Source organism: Gigantopelta aegis, chromosome 13 (genome assembly GCF_016097555.1).
Source record: "Gigantopelta aegis isolate Gae_Host chromosome 13, Gae_host_genome, whole genome shotgun sequence".
Classification (NCBI taxonomy): domain Eukaryota; kingdom Metazoa; phylum Mollusca; class Gastropoda; order Neomphalida; family Peltospiridae; genus Gigantopelta; species Gigantopelta aegis.
The window spans coordinates 40285330-40308802 of NC_054711.1; the positions used below are offsets into that span (position 1 = coordinate 40285330).

At 39.3% G+C, this 23473-nt stretch overlaps 2 protein-coding genes across 2 annotated transcripts in view; both read right to left on the bottom strand.

Annotated features, from left to right (window-relative positions):
* The window catches only part of LOC121387309 (protein ITPRID2-like), a 138438-nt gene extending 131022 nt beyond the window's left edge, over nt 1-7416 (bottom strand). Inside the window, exon 1 of the mRNA XM_041518330.1 lies at nt 7202-7416. Coding sequence (XP_041374264.1) covers nt 7202-7416 — 215 coding nt within the window. The remainder of the gene's footprint in view (nt 1-7201) is intronic.
* LOC121387680 (BMP-binding endothelial regulator protein-like) overlaps nt 6595-23473 on the bottom strand; it is a 47218-nt gene continuing 30339 nt past the window's right edge. Inside the window, exons 3-13 of the mRNA XM_041518869.1 lie at nt 20003-20105; nt 18653-18735; nt 15746-15836; nt 13887-13969; nt 13103-13202; nt 12541-12647; nt 11745-11882; nt 11299-11455; nt 9606-10272; nt 8771-8907; nt 6595-8317 (exon numbers count right to left, since the gene is read on the bottom strand). Coding sequence (XP_041374803.1) covers nt 8097-8317; nt 8771-8907; nt 9606-10272; nt 11299-11455; nt 11745-11882; nt 12541-12647; nt 13103-13202; nt 13887-13969; nt 15746-15836; nt 18653-18735; nt 20003-20105 — 1887 coding nt within the window. The 3' untranslated portion in view covers nt 6595-8096. The remainder of the gene's footprint in view (nt 8318-8770; nt 8908-9605; nt 10273-11298; nt 11456-11744; nt 11883-12540; nt 12648-13102; nt 13203-13886; nt 13970-15745; nt 15837-18652; nt 18736-20002; nt 20106-23473) is intronic.

Genomic DNA, 23473 nt, shown 5'->3' on the forward strand with positions numbered 1-23473 from the left:
CCTACTTATCACTCCTTTTTTATCAAGTTCTAATAGAACATATGGTCTAAGGAATAAAGAAAATCTAAAAACAGTAGCAAGTCGTACAAAATTGTACCGGGAGTCGTTTTTCCTTCTAGAATAAGGTTGTTGAATGCATTAAATGTTTAAGTCCGGAAAGCTAAATCATTGGCATCTTTCAAACATCAATTAAAGGAATCGGACAAAGCTGTTCCTAGATATTTTTATCTGGGTTCTAGACTTGAGCAGATACTCCACTGTAAACTTCGATTAGACATTAGTGATCTTAATAGTCATAAATTCTTTCGTTATATCTCAGATGATCCGTCTTGTTCTTGCGGCCATCCAATAGAAGATACAAATCAGTCCCCTATACAATGAACAAAGAAACAATTTCATGTCAAACTATTTACATCTAAATTATAAGAAGATCCTATTGGGAAATTCAGAATTTAGTGAAAAAGAAAATGAAAAAATTATTAAAACTACTTTAAAATACATAACTGCTACTAAACGTTTCTGCTAAAGTTTACACTAATATTTTGGCTAGAAATTCCCCAATCCAAAGAAAATGTTCTGGTTTTCTACTTACTATACCTACACTTTTCACTCTATCCCCTCTTCTTTTCTTCCTCCATTAAATCTACTATAGTCTGTGGTATCTAAACATGTATCCGCATGTAAATTGTAGGGAGAGGTCTTAATATAGGCTAAGCCTCTTGACCAATCTCAGTATGTTGTTTTGGCAAATAAAATATTGTTTAAACCAGGAGTAAAAATTCGGGGAGAGAGGGAAGAAGAGGGCAGTGGAATACCTAGCATTTTGTTCAACCGATGACATCTTGCTGTTGACACTAATTGACCGGTACTGACTGCGTGTCGTTGGTGTACTAATTAATGTTCACTGGGGACACCCTGGCAGGCCGAGAAGACATTCACTAATTAGTCAGTGAGCGGAATGAGTCCCGGTTAGTGATTGAAGTTCACCTGTTTTCTGTCATATATTAATTTTATTCAACAGTCTATAAAAATAGTATCTAGGGTAAAGAACGATTGTTCCTGTGTGAATTTCAAACATTAACGAAAGATGGAAAGATATAGGTAGGTGACAACTTTTTTTAATGAAAATAACACCGTTGTTATTGTTGTACATTAGTTTTATTCATGACACACATGCACGCACGCACACACGCACGCACATACACATCAACACGCACGCATACACCTACACTCTCTTTCTCTCTCTCTCTCTCTCTCTCTCTCTCTCTCTCTCTCTCTCTCTCTCTCTCTCTCTCTCTCTCTCTCTCTCTCTCTCTCTCTCTCTCTCTCATCTATATATATATATATATATATATATATATATACAGTATATATATATATGTACAGCACTAGAGCACACTGATTTCATTTGTCATGGATGTTAAACATTTTGTAATTCTGACTTATAGTCTTAGATGGGAAACCCGCTACATTTTTTGTTCATTAGTAGCAAGGAATCGTTTATATTCACAATCCAACAGACAGGGTAGCATATACCATGGCCTACGTATACCAGTCCTGGTGTACTGGTTGGAAAGAGAAATAGTCCAATGGGTCCACTGACGGGGATCGATCCTAGACCGACCGCGCATCAGGCGAGCGCTTTACCACTGGGCTACATCCCGTCCCATCCCGTCCCAGATCCAACGTGTAATCCACATATATGCAACAGTGATATCATACAACATAATAACAGGGTAGTAATACCATCAAAAATCTAACCCCACCCCACCCCCACAACCCCCCATACTATGTACACATTATAAATACTAGGTCAGTAAACTACAGACTGCCAATTCGAAAGGGGTGTAGGTAGCACCGATGACGAAAGCCTGATAAGAGTCTGTTGTAAGCGCTACATATATTTTACAGAAGTGTATATATTACACATGCGTGATTATATACAAAAACGAAAACAATGCAATTCAGTGATGTCTCATAAAATGTTTTATTTAACGACATAATAATAAATATATTGTATTATATATCTATATATAATATATAATATATGTATAATATTATATAATCATATAGTAAATACATACACACATCAAAATATATATATCGTCGGACATACGGTTAAAGGCATATTGTCACAGACCACTGACCTATTTAATGGCCTAACAAAGTATTACCTGAACAAAAATAATTCGATTTGTCCCTAAATGTACTTCAACCATCTTCATAACCACCATACTCCTTTTATTAATGATATTTTGTAAAAGAAATTAAAAAGAAATTATGGCAATGGTCCATAATTCAAAAACTAAAATTGCCGAGAGGGTTGGCATGGATTTCACTCCACCATGGTTCAGTTATGGTGATGCGATAGCTAGATTTGGTTTCCAACAATTAATGTAATTTTTATTTATTATCCATTTTTTAGAGAAATAAGGTCCTTAAATCCGTGACAGTATGCCTTTAAGGACCACAGAGTCAATTAACCGCCACGCAATAGGCTACTCTTTCCGATTAGCAACCATTATCTTTTATGTGCACCACATCCCAGACAGGATAGCACATACCACGGCCTTTGATATACTAACAATCAGAACGCTCACCTGTCTCATTTTCTGTGTGGTCCTCAACCATATGTCCAACGCCATATATCCGTAATTAAAAATGTGTTGAGTGCGTCGTTAAATAAAATATTCCCTCCTTCCTCTACACAGCAAATCAATTTAATCATGACAAAATATATACTTTTGTATGACGTCTTTGGTCTTGCGAAATTAAAAATGTTAAATTTTTGTTTTTGTTTAACGACACCACTAGAGCACAGATTAATTAATCATCATTGGATGTCAAACATTTGGTAATTCTGACTCGTGGTCAACAGAGGAAACCCGCTACATTTTTCCATTAGCAGCAAGGGATCTTTTATATGCACTTTCCCACAGACAGGATAGCACATACCACGACCTTTGACCAGTTGTGGTGTTGCGAAATTACCTCATGAGTATCTATATATATACTTTCACACAATAAATGCACTCACACTAAGTGAATATACTAACGTAACTACATATTCACACGGTGTATATGTCTGCATGAGAACGGCCTATAGTGTAATAAATGCATATGGACATTGTGCCGGGTTTCTGTTCTAATTTATCCTAACTACAATAATGCCATTTAACGTGTTGATATTCGACGGTACAAGAACGCTGTCCTGGGCACGTACTTTAAGACACAATGTTGAATGTCTTGGACACAGCCTGAATGTATAACACTAATTGTAAAGTTACCCAAAGGTTTTTTTTTTAGGGATAAGTGAATTCAGGTGGCAGTTCCATGCATTATTTTAGGGTGAGAATAAGTTTAATACAAATGAGCATATGAACCAACTTACCCCCCCCCCCCCCCCCCCCCCCCCCTCTCCCACCCGTGTACTAACACTCCATCTGGCTTAAGGAGGGGTCCACGACAGATGTGTTTGAATCAATATCAAATAGGAATAAATACAGTGAAATCCATCAAAACCGGACACGCTCGGAACAAGTAAAAAGGCTGGTTTTAAGGAGTACCCGGTTTCGGGAGGTTCTTTACTTACAAAAGGAGCGCGAAGAACGTCCGATTCCTGTCACGGACAGAACTCTCTGGCGAAGTCAGAGGTTGTGCCCACGACAGGCGTGCTTGAACAGTTATCTGATGGAAGCATGTCAAAAAATTGCTGACACCCACGACCGGTTTTGGGGGGAATCGTGGTTTGACAGACAGTCCGGTTTTTAGGGGCACCCCCACCCACCCACCCCCGGTTCCTACGGGCCTGTTATTGGATATAACAATGATAGTAAATTACAATTCTCCAATTCTAAAGGCGGTGCAACACGACTCGAATGCGTCGTACTAGAATAGCTACGAGAGTAACCGATAGCAATGCAACCGATGGAATCGTAATGTCGGTCTTGCTAATCTGCTATTCTCGTTCGAGGCACTCATATCGTGTGGCGATGCCTTTATTTTCAGTTGTAAACCTTTAGATGTAAACTAACTCTCCCCTAGAATTATCCATAAATCCGCCCCTGAATTATATACTTTCACTGAAACAGATCATCTATATAGAGATGATTTTAAATAATAATAATATGTAAATATGACAGGTCATTAAAATTATACAGGTCGGCTGACGTCATCAGTATTGAGGTAGATACATTTTGTGTATAAAAATATCACAACTCAGCACAAAAGTACCAAAACCCATTGGGGACGTAATATCCACATTCACAATTCGTTAGACTATATACAAAAACAAAAAGAAGAAGATATATTCACAATTCATTAGACCTCTACTGTACAAAATATATATACTGATGGAAATAAATAAGGTATCACATAAATAGACCGCAATCAAAACCTTCATCCACAGTATCAGGAAGTTAACCATGTTACTGACATACAATCCCACATAACATTTCTGCATTTTATATAGGCATATCTACACTAGTAAATAAGATGATTTGCTTCCAAATATCATGTTTTCCCTTATTTCTTTCCATCAGTATATGAAAATCTAGGACAGTCGTTTTGATTAGAATAAAAAGATAAGAAAATAGAACAGTTAAACATGAGTTGAATATAATGTAAAAAATTAAAATTTAAAATTTAAAAAAAAAAAAGCAAAAAAATACGAAAACAAAACAAAACAATCAAACAAACAAACAAAACCCCACCCATAAAACAACAACAGCTTTATCATTATTCACTATCTCAACAATAATATCTCGACACAATTTATTAACGGCTAACGTCGACATTTCCGGCATTTTCAAACAAAAATATTTGGTACAAAATACGAAAAATCGAAATTACTTTTAAAACTGTATCTCTGCGCAACGTAGTTAAAAGGAAGTTTTGACAAGGTCGTGAATTTCCTATCAATCATCGTAACGTGCTTCGTCTGTAATGCTTCGCATACACCTATCGATTAATGCAGACTCGACAGTCTGGTGTATGCTGGCCAAATACGCAACAGTTGCGTCTAATCTGCAGTTTTGTCCCGATTAGACAGTCGCGTCGGTTAGTGTGTGCAGACGCACATTTTCAGACTACTGCCGAATCCACAGTCGAGTCACGGCGTTAATCTATAGGTGTGTGTCAAGCATTAGACACCGCCAGTTCGCAGAACGATACATCCTTTCTACTGTGTCTTCAGGACTCGAACTTAACAGCGGCACCGACTGCCATTTCCTAATTGCAACGTGAATTTTCGTAGGTCAGGGCCTTTACCAATGGCAGGGAGGGGGGGGGGGGGGTATTTTTTTTTTTTTTTTATTATTATTTTTTTTTTTTTTAAGTTACTGTTTTAAATTGCATATGTGTGACGTCACTGGGGATTGAGTCTAGACTATATTTTTTTTTATAAGCACGGGCCTAGTATGATTATTCTCTCAATTCATTGTCAATATATACATAGCCCACAACAACAGTGACACAACTTGTCTGTCTCACGTAATACACATAGTCACCTAGCGTGCATATATTATTTCAGTTGTAAGCATACACAGCCCAATACACAGTTACGCGGCGTAGCTCACTCGTTAATAACCATACAATCACGCAATGTGTTAAACATTTCTTTCTAATACTAGGTTCAGACTATCAAATGTCACGACGTTGGCCAACTCGACAGTTGTGTTATAAATCCCCCCAACCCCCCACTTCCAACTTAAAGACAGGTGCGCTTGGACTAACAACTATAATCAGTCGTAGGTGTTGTATACGACGAAAATCGAGTTGTAAGAGTGCTCAGACTAACAACTGGATAGTCATATAAGTCGCGAGATCGTCGAATTGGCCAACGTCGTCGTGACAGTTGGTAGTCTGATATCAGCATTATAAGTACAGCTATATAATCATGCAACATGTCTAAACGCTCTCGCTAAAATACAATCACGTAACATGTTTGAAAATCTCACTAATAAGTATATATATATAATATATATACATTCGATCATGAAACATATCTACCGCTCTCAGTAATAAGTGAACAATCACGCAGTATGTTTGACTGACAAACTTGATACTATTTGACCCATTAGCTGAGTTTTGTAATATCACCTTTATGTTAGTATTTAACAAACTAGTCTGCACAGCGGCCACACTGGGTTAAACTATAGAAAAGAGGATTTCGATATCATTCCAAAATGCTTCCCTACTCAAAACATTGAATTTACGAATTTACGGACAAAATAATATTACTTTCTGTGAAGGTAGGTAATAAATAAACTACCACTTGTTTTCGTTAGATATTACTTTTACTAAACTCGATAAAATTCCTTGTATCTGACCTCATTTTCGGTGAAGGTGGATAATAAATAAAATACCACTCTTCTTTTTGTTAGATATTATTTGTTTACCAAACTCGCTAACTTTAAGGTTAGCTCGTTTTACAACAAACGACATCTAACGAAAACGAATCAAGTTTTCTATGTATAGTCTTCTCTGTCTAGAAATAGAGGAGTTTCTAACTAATACAGTATCATATCTTTGGGTCGAACTCTGGAGGGTCGAATACACCGCAACGCTCGAACCAAAAACGAAGTCCCAAGTTACCCGATGTTAATGGTTAGGTCGAAACACCTGATGGGTCGAACACCTGATGGGTCGAACACTCTCTTTCTCGGGCACCGACGGAGTTCGAGCCAACGGGATTCAACTGTAGTTCGCTTATTAAATTGTATTTAGGGGTGAGGAGTCACCTTGGTCCTCGTAATATCTGACCCGATTTGATAAAGTAATAAAAAACACTATTGGAACTAAATACTGGATGACAACCTATAGGACAACACTACACTACCTCGAGGGAATCTACAATAAAGGTAAGTGGTGGAACCAAGCCAAGGTGTACTGATACCATAGAAACGTTATGGGTGTTTTCCCGAAAAAAAACTAAAAGATACAAATATACTGAAGACCAAAAGAAATGCAAATCAGGGCTATGGTTAGTTTGCAATTAGAATTGGGTTACTCGATTACAAACGCATAGTTCTCTGTAATGATGAATGGTATACTAGTACATCAACCTATAGTTCTCCAGAATTTCAGTATGTGTTAATCACTTCAAAAAAAAAGAGATAACGTTACAGCTCATAACTATAGTTGCGTTTCTTTCGGTATTCAGTATATAATGTTTGCACCTGCTAATACGATTGTAAAATACGACCGTTCGTCTTCGTCCGTCATTCGAATACATACACGATCAGTGGTGTAGCGTGGGTTGCCAGCTCCCGGGGCGAGGCAAGTATTGCGCTCCCTAACCAGTGGACCGTTAGCACTCCCCGAGTCCTTTCCACCGGTCCAGAATTTTGCGCCCAGAGCAACCGCCCCAGTGGCCCCGCCCACGTAACGCCACTGTAACACGATCCATACATCCATTACATTAGTCATAAACAGACCATGTAAATTAAACATAGGAAAATCCAAAATTTGTGAAAGTTTTCAAATATTAATTAAATGATTAAATTTTACTTCAACAAGAAATAACAATTAAAAAGAAAACTGTCATACATTTTACTATCAACATTGTATAGAATTGCACATTAATAAGCCATTTTGAAATAATTGAGCACTATTATCCTTTCAGGGTTTGTTTGGGTTTGTTGTTTTTTTGTTGGTAAAATGAGGTAATCCATTTTTTTTTTTTGATCATGGTTAATATTTCGGCTCTTTCCGTCATATGGAATATCGTCGCTATCTGCCGGAAACAACCGAAGTACTGGAATGGAGGTAATGGTGCCCTGAGGTAGACTGAAAATAACTTAATGTCAAAAGTGTTAAAGCATAATCTCTTTCGACGAATGAGCTATTCAAGCATCACAGATTGCGCTATTTATAGCCTTGCTTTCTATAACATTATACTTGGATCTTCTGCAGTTATTCTGTCCTCTTGTGTTTTTTTACTACTACCGAGATCACACTTCCGGTCTGTGACTTCCAGTCTGTGATTTCCGGTCTGTGACTTCCGGTCTGTCCCTGACCGGTGACTCACTGGTCGCTGCCACAGCACGCGGGCTGAAGTTTTCACCTGTGTGTATTACTCACGCATGCGTAACTCCTCATGACGGGTCAGTTCCTGTTTTAGATGAAACCGGTTTCTTCCTTGAACACTTGCCGATCGGGATGCACCTGTTTTTATGGAACACGCGACCCTTCTTGCAGACACAGCCGGCCACGCAGAGCTTGGAACATTTCTTCACCTTCGTGTAGTTCTTACAGGTCACGTGACACGCCGGGGCGCATTTCGAGAAGACGGCGCCCTTTGGGCACGATGGTTTTTCTGAAAGAACAGCAAAGAAAAATAATACGTTGTTCAAGAATAGAATTATATATATATATTTTTTTTTTTTTTTTTAAAGTGTTTGTTTAACATGCACGGTGGAAGAAAGTAAACATTGGGGGAAGGGGGCTGACTGAGATTGAGCGAGCAACGAAATGTTTCTAGGGGGTCAGGGTATGCTCCCCCGTAAACGTTTTAAAACTAGAAGTAAAATTCATCTCTGCCTTAAGATTTACTACCAATAATAGTTTTGATTCAGAATTATTGGGAGGGGCCTAGAGCCCATACAGCCCCTCCCTCTTGCTCCACCGTGTCTGTTTGAATTATGTCACCTAGCGGAGTGAAATACATAATTGTGACTATGATAACAGTTTGAAAAACACAGTATAATTTTATAAAATAAATTAAAATACTCAATTACGTAAATAAATGTCAATATTAATGTCACATTACCTAACGATGTACAGGCCGAGTCTTTCTCCCAGTCGATCTCGAATTCCGCGCGTGCGCACTCGTGTGCATACGCCCGGATGGACTCGCACGAGCACTGACGGCCGGCAGGACAGTCACACATGTCCGTTACGCACGAACTGTCAAAGAAATCAAGCACATATGTTACACACGAACTTTAAGAGAAAACAAGCACGTACGCTACACAGGATTTTTAGGCAATTAAATATTATAACCTGCCCACACACACACACGCACGCACGCACGCACACACACACACACACACACACACACACACACACACACACACACACACACACACCACACATACATACATACATACATACACATACATACATATATATATATATATATATATATATATATATATATATATATATATATATATATATATATATATATATACATACATACATACATACATACATATATACATAGATACATATAGATATAGATACATATAGATAGATATAGATAGATAGATATATAGATATATATATATAGATATATATATATATATATATATATAAAGAAGTTCAGCCAACAACTGAAAACAGTCAACATATCCCCCTCCCCCATTCCCCTTCTCATCAGCAAAACCAGTTATTTTCCAACACAATACCAATAATTACACGCAATATTTTAGCCAAATTAAAATACAATTCGCCAATAATTGTTTCTAAAATTTACAATTGGCGAATTTAGCGAGTGCCAGAGCTAGCCCCGATTTTTGGCTAATAATGACCACAAAACCCAAGCAATGACCGATAAATGAAAAAAGAAAAAAAAACCAACAGACGACAGACGCCAGACTTACGTGATGTATGGATGGACCTTAATCTCCTTCCTACACTTTGCGAATATTCTGCTGTAAAGGACGTTGCAGTGTCTGTTGGCGCGGATCTTGGCGTGGAAGTCTTTATCGCACGGCGAGCGCAGACGTCGCAACATCGGCTTCACTTTACATGCCTTCTTGCTGCCAATCCGCCACGAGTGTCCGAACTCTTCACCGTGGAGGTAGACTCGCTTGTCCTTTCCGGTCAGATCGTCCGCTTCCTGTCCGTTGTAGTTTCCGCACAGTCCACAAAGTCGGTTTTTGAACCTGCTTGATGCGGTCACCTCCAAGAAGCTGTCTCCGTCCCACACGACCTTCAGTCCGACGTCAGATTTGAAGGTCACCGAATGTCCGTCTCGACGGACGGAGAAGTGGCCGGGTACGACGTGCGGTAAGACGACTCTCTTCCGGTCGATCTTGACCACCAGGTTCTGCAGGAAGCTGATTCTGGACTTGCCCAGCAGAATGACCAGCATCTGTGTCCAGGCGAAACCGGACGACAGCCGCACCCCGTTCCGGACCTTGATGGTGAACTCACGACCCTTGCAGTCCTTGGCCAGGAGGTACTTGCACGACCCTTGAAAGTTGTACATCTTCCCGTCGAAGGTGCGGTAATGGGGGTCGCCAAACACCGTGCACACAGCGTCATCTGGAAAAACAAAACAATATACAATCAGGGTCGTACCCTCCGGGGGGGGGGGGGGGGGCAAGTAGGGGCAGTTGCACCCTCAAGAAAATAGCATGCATACACATCTCGGGGTTTAATTTGTATAGTGTTTCATTTGTTTATTAAAAAAGGTAGTGCCCCCCCCCCCCCCTCGGATTTTGATCAGGGTACGGCCCTGAAAATTTTATAGCTTGACATGGGATATGTAACCCATTTTCTCTTGTTTGACACGCAGTAGCCGATGTAGTAATGCTAATATGAATAAATGTTGTTATCCAGATTTGGGCATTTTTGTGTGTGTGTGTGTGTGTGTGTGTGTGTGTGTGTGTAATTTTTGGCATGCTTCCATCAGAGAACTGTTCAAGCACCGAGTCTAGTTCAAGGAGAGTAATTTTTAGCGACACTTAGCACCTGAATTCCTCGTAATCTTAAGTTAGGGAAGCAATTAAAGCGACAGACCCTAGTTTATAAACACTATGGCACATGTCTCACTATTAAAGCCACAACTGGCATCAGACATCACTTACATTTATTGTTTAGAACATCCATTTACATACATCCGAAGTGTTTATGAATATCCTGGTGGTTGTAATGCTACAAAACATTTTTTTTTATAATTCTAAAAACACATGTGCGTCCGAGAAGTAACGGTTGTGGAGACAAGTTCTAGTCTATTTTTTGATGGAATTTTCCCGTTCCAACACCACAGACTGTTGTTTCACTCTGTTGCATCTTTATTCGGATATGTTACAAAGAAATAAAGAAATGTTTTATTTAACGATGCACTCAACACATTTTATTTACGGATATATTGCGTCAGACATATGGTAAAGGACCACATAGATATTGATAGAGGAAACCCGCTGGCGCCACTTCATGCAGATTAACCAAAGTTAGTGTCTTGTTTCCACGGTTACAAACTAGGGTCTGCGAACTTAATTACTCCCCTCCCCCTTGTGAACAACAAAAGACTATTACACGTTATATTGAATCAGAAACCTCACTTACGTTCTGTGCACTTTGGACAGCAAGAACCCGGTTCAAACTTCAGTTTGTATCCCTGAGGGCACCAGAGGGCGTTGCTACAGCGCTCGCGTTGGCAATACGTCACACCATCATCGCACGTGCAGTGTGTGCATATACTGGGACGCCATTCTTCGTGATGCTGCAACAATGAAATAATAATGATAATGATAATAATAATAATAATAATAATAATGATAATGTTAATAATAATAATCATAATAATAATGATGATAATAATGATAATAATGATAATAATAATGATAATAATAATAATAATTGAATACTGTTAATCATTTTAAAATGTTTTATTGCAATTTTGCATCAATGGCCGTGGTATGTGCTTTAACTTTAAATACAAAATTAGTTAAAATGAAAACGAAAAGACGAACTGTAAATAAACATCATTGACATTATGTAATGTAATTTACCTTGTAACCTTGACCTTGAAAAATGCAGTTTCGTTTTGGTTTGCACTTCTGGCAGCACGCGCCTGGCTCTTCGATTCGGTCATCCGGGGCACAGTCTATTGGCGGACACGTGATTTTGTCACAAACAGAAGTTCCCTCCTGAAAAAAAAGGTAAACCATTTGATTATACTCATTTAGTTATTTAGTTTGTGATGCTATTATTAATACTTAAATAGTTTACTTGATCATTTCTGTGGTGGAGACAGGATTTCTTTTTGTGTGTTGGGGGTTGAGACAATTTAACTGGAATATTGGTATTAAACGTACCAAAGGGACAGTATTGGTAGAGTCCAATTTCACAACACAAATTTTAGCTAGCACCCAGATGCGTTTGCAGGGAATTTTAGTAGGGAGCATCTCGACTGTGGCGACTGAAGTTTATAGAGGAGTGGGGGTGGAAAGGGGTCAAGTCATGCTCCCCTGAAAAATATTTTAAAAAAAAGAGATGTTTCATTGTGCAGAGAATGGTTTGGCCCCAAAACCATCAGCCTGCACAGGAGCCTGGAGCCAGATTGCCTCCTCCCCTAAACAGATTGACTAGTGGAGACAGAAGGCTCTTTGAGACACTCACCCCTTCCCCAAATTAAGTGTGACCCTAAGTGCCGTTTTGACTTACACAGTGAGGACCCCATATTATCCTGAGGACTATATTATGTCAGAATTATCAAAATGTTTGAAATCCAAAAGTCCACAATTCATTAATCAATGTCTTCTAGTGGTGTCGTTAAACAAAACAAACTTTTTAAACTTTTCTCACCAGACACATGCACTCTGTACATTTCTCCGGCTGGAACGTAGACCCGTTGGAAAAAACTCGCTTAGCAAAATAACACGATGTGGGCAGATCGAATATTCTTCTCATACCTGGCAGATAAACAAACACAATGTTGACAACTCATTAATCAATTGTACAATCAATTTTGATTACTAGAAATATCAAGACGATCAATCAATGAAATTCGACCCCTGTGAACCCCACCCCACCTCCCATCCCCAACTTATTGGGCCAGCTCATTTTATCCGAACGTCTTCATGCCGAAACGCGAAGATTTGTTCCAGCATTGGGGAGGAGAGTAGTTGACACCCACCACCCCACCCCAACTCCGCCGGCCCCCGCCTCGTCCGTTTATGCTTCTCTGTCACTAATCACAGATACCCATTAACCCCTGACCTGGACAGAAAGTCCAAATATCTAAGATGTATGTCCAGACAAGCGTGTTTATACTTTATTTAATTGTATTTCGTATTTTCCGTGACACTGCACAAAACGTAATAACAACAGAAATGGTCATTAGCCACTTATTACAAGAGTTACGTACCTTTGCACTGGGGGCAGCACTCTCCTTCCGGTTTATGGACTGATTCCTTAGGGCAGTTGAGTACCGCGCATGTGTGTCGAACACAAGTCATATTTCCTTTCTGGAACAGAAATAACATAAACTAGTTGATGTAACAATACATTAATTCGCGTGTAAAAACTAATCATGTTTCATTTAATATAATCGTTGTTTGTTTATTGTTGTTTTGTTTTGTTGGGTTTTTTTTTGGGGGGGGGGGGGGTTTGTGGGTTTTCTGTTTTTTAATCTGGGTGCAGACAGCTAAACATTGCTAGGAATTAGAAAGAAGTGATTACATCTCGGTGATATAAATTCTGTTTAAGATGCGATCGATCGTAAATTCGACCCACTTAACTATTTGCTGCAGCAACCAATGCTTCATGATTTGTTTCATCCCATCTGTGGGTAAAATGCATCGTTGCCATCATTATTACAAACTGTGACACCATCATCACCAACTGTGGCAGCATCATCACCAACTGTGACATCATCATCACCAACTGTGACACCATCATCACCAACTGTGACATCATCATCACCAACTGTGGCACTCATCATCACCAACTGTGACACCATCATCACCAACTGTGACACCATCAACATCATTAGTGAATGTCAATAGATAGATATTTCAGAGTATATTGAACGTACTGAAATAACCATGTGTCAGATACCAACTAGCCGTAATTTAAAATGTGCTGAGAAGTCGTTAACCACATATTGCATTCCTTTCTTTTAAAAAGTTTAAGTATCTACACACAATTACCTCGCACGTGCACTTGACACATGGGTCTGTTGTTAAGCTGAACTCATCTCCATCTTTATATTCTTTCCCCGAGTAAAAACAGCCTGCAATACAAATAAAATAATGTACTAGATATCAACCACAATTCAACATGGTGTAATACTGTTATAATATTAACATATGATACATAATATAAAAGTGTTGTCCCCAGGTCAGGACAAGTCATATGGATTAACGTGCACATTTCAAGCAAGCTGTTGTAGCGCACGCCTGTCATGGGCGCAGGTGTCGATTTACGCCGGATCCTTCGTCAAGGACAGAAAGGGGTTTGGGGTTGGTAGGAGGAAGGGTGTGTTGTACCCACCGACACCAACCCCTTCTTTGCATATATGTAAGGGTTCCCATTTTTGTAGGGGGTTGGAAGGCTGGTTTTTTGCCCAAATTAAACGACAATGCCCCCAATGTGAATAACAACATTTATTCATATTAGCATTGCTGCTAAACAGCTATATAGGGTTGCAAACTAATCACCACTCTGTTTTTTGTTTGTTTATTTTTGTTTGTTTGGTTTTCTTGTGGCTTTTTTACATGGATTACAACTAATTGCTAGTAGAATGATGGAAATAGGCCTAGGCTACATGTTAAAAAAGGTCTCAGGTTAGCACATTTCCCCCGAATATCGCTATATTGCACCCTGCCCACTCGCTCCCGCCCCTCTTCCTCCCCTACACACCCCACCTCAGGTTTCGTATGCTTATGTTTCTTCGACGTCTCTGATGACTCGGAATCAATTTTATTTGACTGACGTTTTTCACATATTGTTCAAGCCAGTCCGTGCTTTAGGACAAACCGGATACGAACTCTTTTTACTTCCGGGTTTTGTGGTGGACAATTGTTGACTTGCCTGACATTTTGACCACAATTGAGATTTTAAAAAACAGTTTGTGGACACAATAAAAAGCCGGCATGTCCAAGCAGTTTTGTCACGTTTTGCGTATTTGATGGAACGTGAAATATGTGCGAGTTTTATAGTGAACAATACGAGGCGTTGACCGGAGACAGGGATCCATGACCTTGAAATCGGAAACGAGGCTGTACGGCATATGAGTTAACGGAGCATAAGGAAAACGAAATGTAAATCACTGTTAGTACAATTTAGGAATACATTTACTTCCTGCCTAACGTAATGACCACAATACTGGAAATAAATAAATCAGTCAAGTTTAAGACAATAGCAAATATAATACTAATGGCGAGGAATACCGACAGACAGACGGAGAGAGAGAGAGAGAGAGAGAGAGAGAGAGAGAGAGAGAGAGAGACACAGGGGAGAGAGAGAGAGAGAGAGAGGAGAGAGAGAGAGGGAGGAGAGAGAGACGAGAGAGAGAGAGGAGGGAAGGAGGGGAGAGAGACAGACACACACAGAGAGAGAGAGAAGGGGAGGAAGAGAGACAGAGAGAGAGAGGAGGGAGGACAGAGAGAGAGAGAGGAGGGGAGGAGAGGAGACAGAGGGAGGGAGAGACAGACACAGAGAGAGAGAGAGGAGGGGAGGAAGAGAGAGAGAGGGAGGGAGAGACACAGAGAGAGAGAGAGAGAGAGGGGAGGAGGGGAGGAAGAGACAGACACACACAGAGGGGGGGGGGGGAGGCAGACAGACAGACAGGGAAAGAGAGAAACAGAAAGGGGGTCGTGGGGCATTGGTTGGGATGTGAAGATTCAATCCATTTACGTAGACTATTGATTTATCTGTCATGGGTTACTGGCAGCGACGGGAAAACACCTCGAACCTACTGAGGACCATCGATCCTATGACACATCAGACCCAAGGCGCCTGGTGTGGTGGGTGGGTGGGGGGTAAGGAGAAGGTCAGTCAGTCTCACCTGTGCACGAGGGACAGCACCGCCCTCGCTGCATAGTGGGGTGTTTGCACGGCACGTAGCACTTCTTCTTTGACTTCGTGACAACACCAGCCTGAAAGTATGACAATAACAATAACATTTAAAATTTAACAACATTAAAACTTAAATCTTAACAATGGGAATAAAACTTAAAATTTAACAATAACAAAAAAACAACAACTTAACAATAACAATAAAACTTAAAACTAGTCTAGCGACGTTTCTCCCCCCCCCCCCCCCCCCCCCACCACTTCCGCCACCCCTTCTTGCTTTGTCTGGCTGAAACCAGTCCTGAAATATTCTGTTATTAATTACCGACTGAATGATCAGTGACGCGACGTTTTTTAATTTGTTGATAAACCACAAACGTCAGTTTAGAAAATAAAAGTCAAAGACAGTTTACTTATGACGGAATCAACCTGGCTAACATCGCCTGAAGTCGCGGCAGTCGTTTATTTAGAGTTACTAAACAACGGACGATATACGGGCTGCGCATGCTCGTCTAAATAAACAAAGCCAAAGGGCTACACACTAGAGACAGTGTGTATACTGAGCAACACATTCAATAGAAGAAAAAGGTTCCTTTGTTTAAAGGTGCAGACCCTAGTTTCAACCCGTAAAAATGGACGCTAAGTTTGATTAATTTACAAACCCGTAACTCATTTGGATAACGTGAAAACAAATTGAAACAAGAGTCTGTGAAATTAAAACGGTGAAATACTCTTTAAAATAGATTAAAACGTGGCTCCATAACCTTTATTTCTCAGACGCACGTGCGTTTGTAAAAAATATGAAAAAAGCATTTTGTGCTATTAGAAACACCAGGATGACCAGAAACACTTCGGTTGTACAGAAATTGATAACACAGTTTAAAACAATAAAATATAAGTAATGTTTGATTTCATTGATTATAAACGGCTCTGATAGTGAAAAATATGTTATAGTGTTTAAAAATTAGGGTCTGTCTCTTTAATAGATAATTCTACAACATTTGAGTATCACATTTCTTAAAGATGACTTTCACTCTAGTCGTCTTATTCTTTGTAGTGTTAGACGTTAGATTAAAGGCTACGGAGCCAGAATTCAATTTTATAACCGAACATAAGTAATAGAGGGACCGTAAATATTTTCGGCATTTCCTTCAAAGATAATAAACAATTTTTTTTTTTTAAATAAAAATAAAATACAGCCGCTTCTGCTGTAAAGTGTTGAAGTTGTGATATGCTCTTAAACGTAATGATTCGGTAGTTTCCATAAACGCAGTAAAAAGACAAACACACACACACACACCAAAAAAACAACAACAAAAAAAACATTATTAATAACCCCACCCACATCTGCAGGAGTTCTGCATCTATCCTGGGTCAAATTTTACTGAAACAATGTTTAGAAGTCGTACGTGATCAAACCTTGCTTAAACAATATGACACCAACACTGAATTACCAAAATGCAGTGAACTGGTTCTTAATTAATGTTGTTGAATATACACAAAACTATTCATAACTAGCTGTATAGGAATATCACGTCCATACAAAAAACATTATGTGCGTTCGCATGGGTGGCTGATAACAGAGATTTATCTATGGGGGAGGAGTGGAGTAAAGGGGGACTAGATACCGTGACTCTAATACTTTCCTACGTCAACGCTACTACCTGCTAAAAAAGGAGAAGGTAAATTAATATTCTATAAAGAGCAGCCCCGTAGAAACCGAGTTGGGGGAGGGGGAGGGTGTCCGATTCTATATAAATACAGATACAAATATAGTTTGTGTTTCCTCCCTCCCTCCTCCCCCCCCCCCTCCCACCACTAAAGGCTGTAACCCTATCACTAGAGACTGTGCCCCCACCCCACCTCTTCCCCCTCCAGATATCGTTTCTACGGGCCTTGCGAAGCATGCGTGATCTGACGACCATTTTTCAATAATGAAACCACGGCGATTCTAATGGCGGACTGCGAACAAGACACACACACACATGCACACACAGACAGAGACAGACACGGCCACAGCGAAACGAAGCACTTTGAAGTCAATCAGCGACCTGCTTATATAATTGTAAATCTGGCCAGAATAATGCCCAGAATGACGCTAGAGAGCGCTGTTTACCGCCGACCTGCCGATCAGCCCTGTTCAAATGTTTGATGTTTGACTGGGTAAACTTGGCAGTAAACCGTTAATTGTTGCCCGGTCCAAATGCCACGGCAGAATTGCTGTCGTCTGCTGCTAACCCGCCGTGGTGCACAGCGCGGGAGGGCGCGCGCGTTAGGACTGCTTCACCGGACAAATACCCCCCCCCCCCCCCTTCCCACCCACTCACCCGTCTTGGACACATCCACCTGGGTATCTCGGAAGATGTGCCCAAGACAGTCGTGATTCAACCTTCAGTAGATGTAAGCACGAGTCCAATGGTTGATTGATTGCTGCCCACCCCTATGTAAATTCTAAAATACAGTCCTACCAGTATATAAAGTATTAAGAAACACCGGCAACGGATGTGTAGTGTCATTCGACATAAAGGCTGGAAGGTACTGGGTTCGCATCCCGGTACCGGCTCCCTCCCAGAGCGAGTTTAACGACTCGGTGAGTGTGTAAGGTGTAAGACCCACTATGTATCGACTTCTCTCTCACTAACCACTAACAACTAATCACTAACCTAATGTCCTGGGCCCCGTTCCACAAAGCGATCTTAGCCCTAAGATCACCTTAACTGCACAGATAACATATGCACTAAGGTGATCTTAGTGCTAAGATCGCTTCGTGGAACGGGGCCCTGGACACACAGCCCAGATGGACTGAGAGGCACTTATTCAGAGATGGTGCAACTGGCCCCGACCCAAATTAAAAAAAAAAATTAAATGTAAATAAAATATTTAATAGTTTAGAACTTACCCGACACGAGAATTCTTCACACGGTTGAGTTGGATTACTCCACGTGGACGTGCTGTCATAGTTGGAACCGTTGTACCAACAGCCTAAAATAGACGAATACGATTACGATTACACATGTTTATTAGAGTGACGATCGTTTCATAGCGCGTTCCGCACAATAATATATTACAACAGCCTAACATAGACAATTACGATTACGATTACGAATACGAATGTTTACTGACGTGCTGTCATAGATGGCACCGTTGTACCAGCAGCCTAAAATAGACGGATACGATTACGATTACGAATACGAATGCACATGTTTATTAGAGTAACAATCGTTTCATAGGGCGTTACGCACAATATTGTATTATAACAGCCTAACATAGACAAATACGATTACGAATAATACTCTTTATTGAAGTGCCCATAATTTTTTTAGCGTTTTCCGCACATGACTGTATCAGATATAATGACATATATACTAGTAATACACAAATTAGTAATAATAAAAATAAGTCTGTTTTTCAAACTACAAGGTAAAATTTTGTCTCAAAGTTTCAAAATGTTGACATCGTCAGGAGAAAACAAATTATTAATATAGACAATGACAGAAGTGACTATTGTAGTAAGACTAATAACTGTTATAAAATTAAACTTATAAAATTAATCTTGAATAAAATAGTATGTATAAAATTACTAAAATATGTATAAAATCAAATATGTTATAAAAATTAAACAGGACTAAAATATGTATAAAATCAAACTGTTATAAAATAAAACATGACTAAAATATTATTTATAAAATTAAACAGGTTATAAAATTAAACTGTTACATATTTAAGTTTTTTTTTAGCCTGATCTATTAACTGGCGGAAATACAGAAACACTGTTTATTACTTCGGTGTGACGCACACATTTACTAACGTACATACGGTTTAAACCTAAACGACGGACGGACGAACCCATATAGCAATATCAACAAACGAATGAATTAAAAGATGATGGATAAATTATGTGATAGACGAATTAATGAACGGACGAATGAATAGAAGGGGTTGATAGATCTATAGGATTCATCTGGCATAATAACAGATGGAATGACTAACAGATGAATGAATGAATGAACGAACGAACGAACGAATTAATGAATGAACGAATTAATGAATGAACGAATGAATGAAGAAACGAAGAAGTGGATGGATGGGTGTATCAATGGATGGATGAAAGAATAAAAAATGAAAGGAACGAAGGAACAAGTGAATGGAATGGATGGAAGGATGAATGGATGAACTGATAGATGGATGGATGGATGGATGGATGGATGGATGGATGGATGAAAGAACGAATGGACTTGGAATGACCTACCTTTACAGGTATCGCAACATTTCCTGCTTGGCCCATCAAATAAAATTGCGTGACATCCTTCGAGTGCTTTACACTTGGTCTTTTCACACTCCACTTGTCCTTTCTGTAAGAATACAAAAAAACCTATTTTACTATTAAACCCACTTGACTCTTTTTTTTTCTGTTCTTTTTTTAACATAAACGTCATCAATAAGTTATCATCGAAATCGGTACTCCGAAATATAACATACTCGTACAATCTAAAACGGATATTACAATAAGAATTTTGTTTGTTTTGTTTAACGACACCACTAGAGCACATTGATTAATAAATCATCGGCTATTGGATGTGTCAAACATTTGGTAATTCTGACTCGTAGTCATCAGAGGAAACCCGTACATTGTCCTAATGCAGCAAAGGATCTTTTACATGCACTTTCACACTGACAAGAAAGCACTTACCACGGCCTGGTGCACTGGTTGGAACGAGAAAAACCCCAATCAGTTGAAATATAGAAGCATAACTCAAACGACCCATTATGCCCATACAACACCCCCCCCCCCCCCCCTCCCACACACACACACCAAAAAAGTTAGAAAAACAGAAAGAAAAAAATAGACACAAACATTTAAGTAAAATAATATATGAACATGTGTATGCTATTCATTAAACTATTATGTTTTTATATATTTGTATAATTATTTTTTTATTTAATGTTGTTTTGATAATTTTATTTATAATTTTATTTATAAAATGAAACAAAAAATCATATTCATTTTCATATTATGTATCTTGTGTTAAAAGTATACATATAGTAAAAATGTGGTTTTAAATTTGTTAAAAGTAAAATACGTTCTGTTTATATATATATATATATATATATATATATATATATATATATATATATATATATATATACATATATATACTGAACAAAAAAAGAAACTTCCGATTTGTACATATAGTATGTGTTGTGTTAAAGAATTCATTGTATAATGAAATTATATAGGTAGTATTAGCCTTGAGCTGTATTATCAGGATTCGTGAATTTTATCGATTATTTTTGCACTGTTAATCGTAGACAACGTGAAATTCAATTTGCACGTGCATGCATGGTTCGACATGTCCCGTGTAGTATTCGGTCAATTTGTCTTACTTGTCTTACTGACATTGTTGTCAAGTGAACGAAAACGCTTCAAAATTTGTAAAAAAAAATTAACGTTTTTTACATTGTAGCATTTTTAGTATGCCAAGAATACCCAATAATTTACGCGAACGGGCGATTGGCATGCTTGATGCTGGCATGTCGACAGAAGACGTTACAAGGCATGTTGGGAGTTCTAGCCGAGCGATACGAAATCTTCGCGTAAGATTTCGAACGACAGGAAGCATCAACGACTTGCCACGTCGTGGACGTCCGCGTGTTACAACGCGTGGTCAAGACCGCTATATCATGAACACGCATTTGCGCAATCGATTCCAAACTGCCACTGCTATTGCTGCTAACACATCTGGGTTTCATAATAACCGAATCAGTGGGCAAACTGTTCGTAATCGTCTGCGGGAGAACGGTTTACATGCACGACGTCCTTACGTCGGATGCGTTTTAACGCAACGTCATCGTCTAAATCGTCTTAATTGGGCACGTGTACACACTCGTTGGATACGGTGACGCTGGAATACCGTTCTTTTTTTCGGATGAATCTAGATTTTCTTTACAACGTGGTGATGGCAGGGTGCGCGTCTACCGTAGGAGAAATGAACGCTATGCTGACTGTTGTGTTTTTGAACGAGATCGTTTCGGGGTGGGGGTTGTGTCATGGTCTGGGCAGCCATTGCCCATGGTTATCGTTCACCACTAGTCGTCATTGATGGCAATTTAAATGCTCAACGTTACCGCGATGACATTTTCGCTCATCACGTCATTCCTGTTTCATAACAACGCCAACATCTCAATTTTTCAGGATGATAATGCCACCTCACATACAACTAGAGACACTGTAAATTTTCTTAGGACAAATAACACTGATATCATTGATGACTGGCCCGCTAAAAGTCCTGATCTCAACCACATCGAGCATGTCTGGGATAGTCTGGACAGACGATTGAGGCGTCGTCCCAACCCACCCGCTAACGTCAACGAACTTCGTCAAGCGCTCATTCAGGAATAGAACAATATTTCACAGGCAGAAATCAACACTTTAGTCAATTCTATGCGCCTGCGATGCACTGCAGTGGTCAATTCAAGAGGTGGTCATACCCGTTATTAAGTGGGGTTTTTTTTTTTTTTAACCCCTACCACACTTGGTCAAAATTTCTCCCAGTTTCTGTTAACCTATGGCCATGATTTGTGCACCAAACGATGCATCATGGAACACTCTTTAAACGCATATATAACAATTATTCCCCCGGTTTGTTTTCATCAAGTTATGTTCAAGCAAAGTTAGCGGAAGTTTCTTATTTTGTTCAGTATATATATATGTAATGTTTGTTTCAGATATATATCTAATTGTCTTACAAAAACAAACAATAGGCCTTTAAAATTCACATATAACGTCTCTATAAGTTAAAACCGTCTGAAATTAGACACAAAGAAACAAAAATTTGGAACAATGGCGACATTATTGCAATCTGCCTGTCTGGCGAATTTATTTTTAGACGTTTTTGTTTGCACTCTCGAGTAGCCTTTCCCACAGCCTGTTTTCAATATAATATCTTTATCTTCGTCCTGTAAAGTCGTCAGAAAAACTGATTTGTCAGAGCCGGCTAAAAGTGACAGTCTTTATTTGCCCAAGTCGGGTATACCTTTTGAACACTGGTATAGTACGCTTCCAGTTGCCGAAAGTCGGCGCCATTGCACGCGCCATGCAGGCGGCTACTGTGGGCAGACACGGGGACAGAACGGATAGTTTAAATTTTAATCACGTGCGTTGTCCGTATATTTATGCCTGAGGTAAACACTTATATCTGCTCGTTCAGTAATATTTCATTCCCTCGCTGGACGTACGAACAGTTGTATTGTTAGTGGATTCCTGCAGCGGTGTTATTGCCACAGTTGATTGCGGTACTTCAGACGGGTCCACGAGACCCCGAGACTATCAAAAGGTGTGGGTAGCGGTATCGCCAGACGGACCTGCCCGCCAGTATTTTTTTTTTTTTTTTTTTTTTTTTTTTTTGACACGAGCCTAGACCGATCACGCCGCCGCTGCTACGTCGACCGAGAGCGCATTTTTCTCATGTCCAGCGACGAGTACCAGTCTGTACTTAAAAACATTCGTGCAGTAATATTTGCGAATGTTTCGGACAAAATGTCAGCACAATTAACATACCGAATTTTCCCCCACTTCTTTTTTGTAAATTTATTTTTTATTATTACTTTTTTTTAAATTATTATTATTACTAAACGTCGTACATTTAACTTGATTATATATGCTGTTTAATCTTGATTATTATATTAAGTGCATGCCAATACACCCGATTAATACATGTGA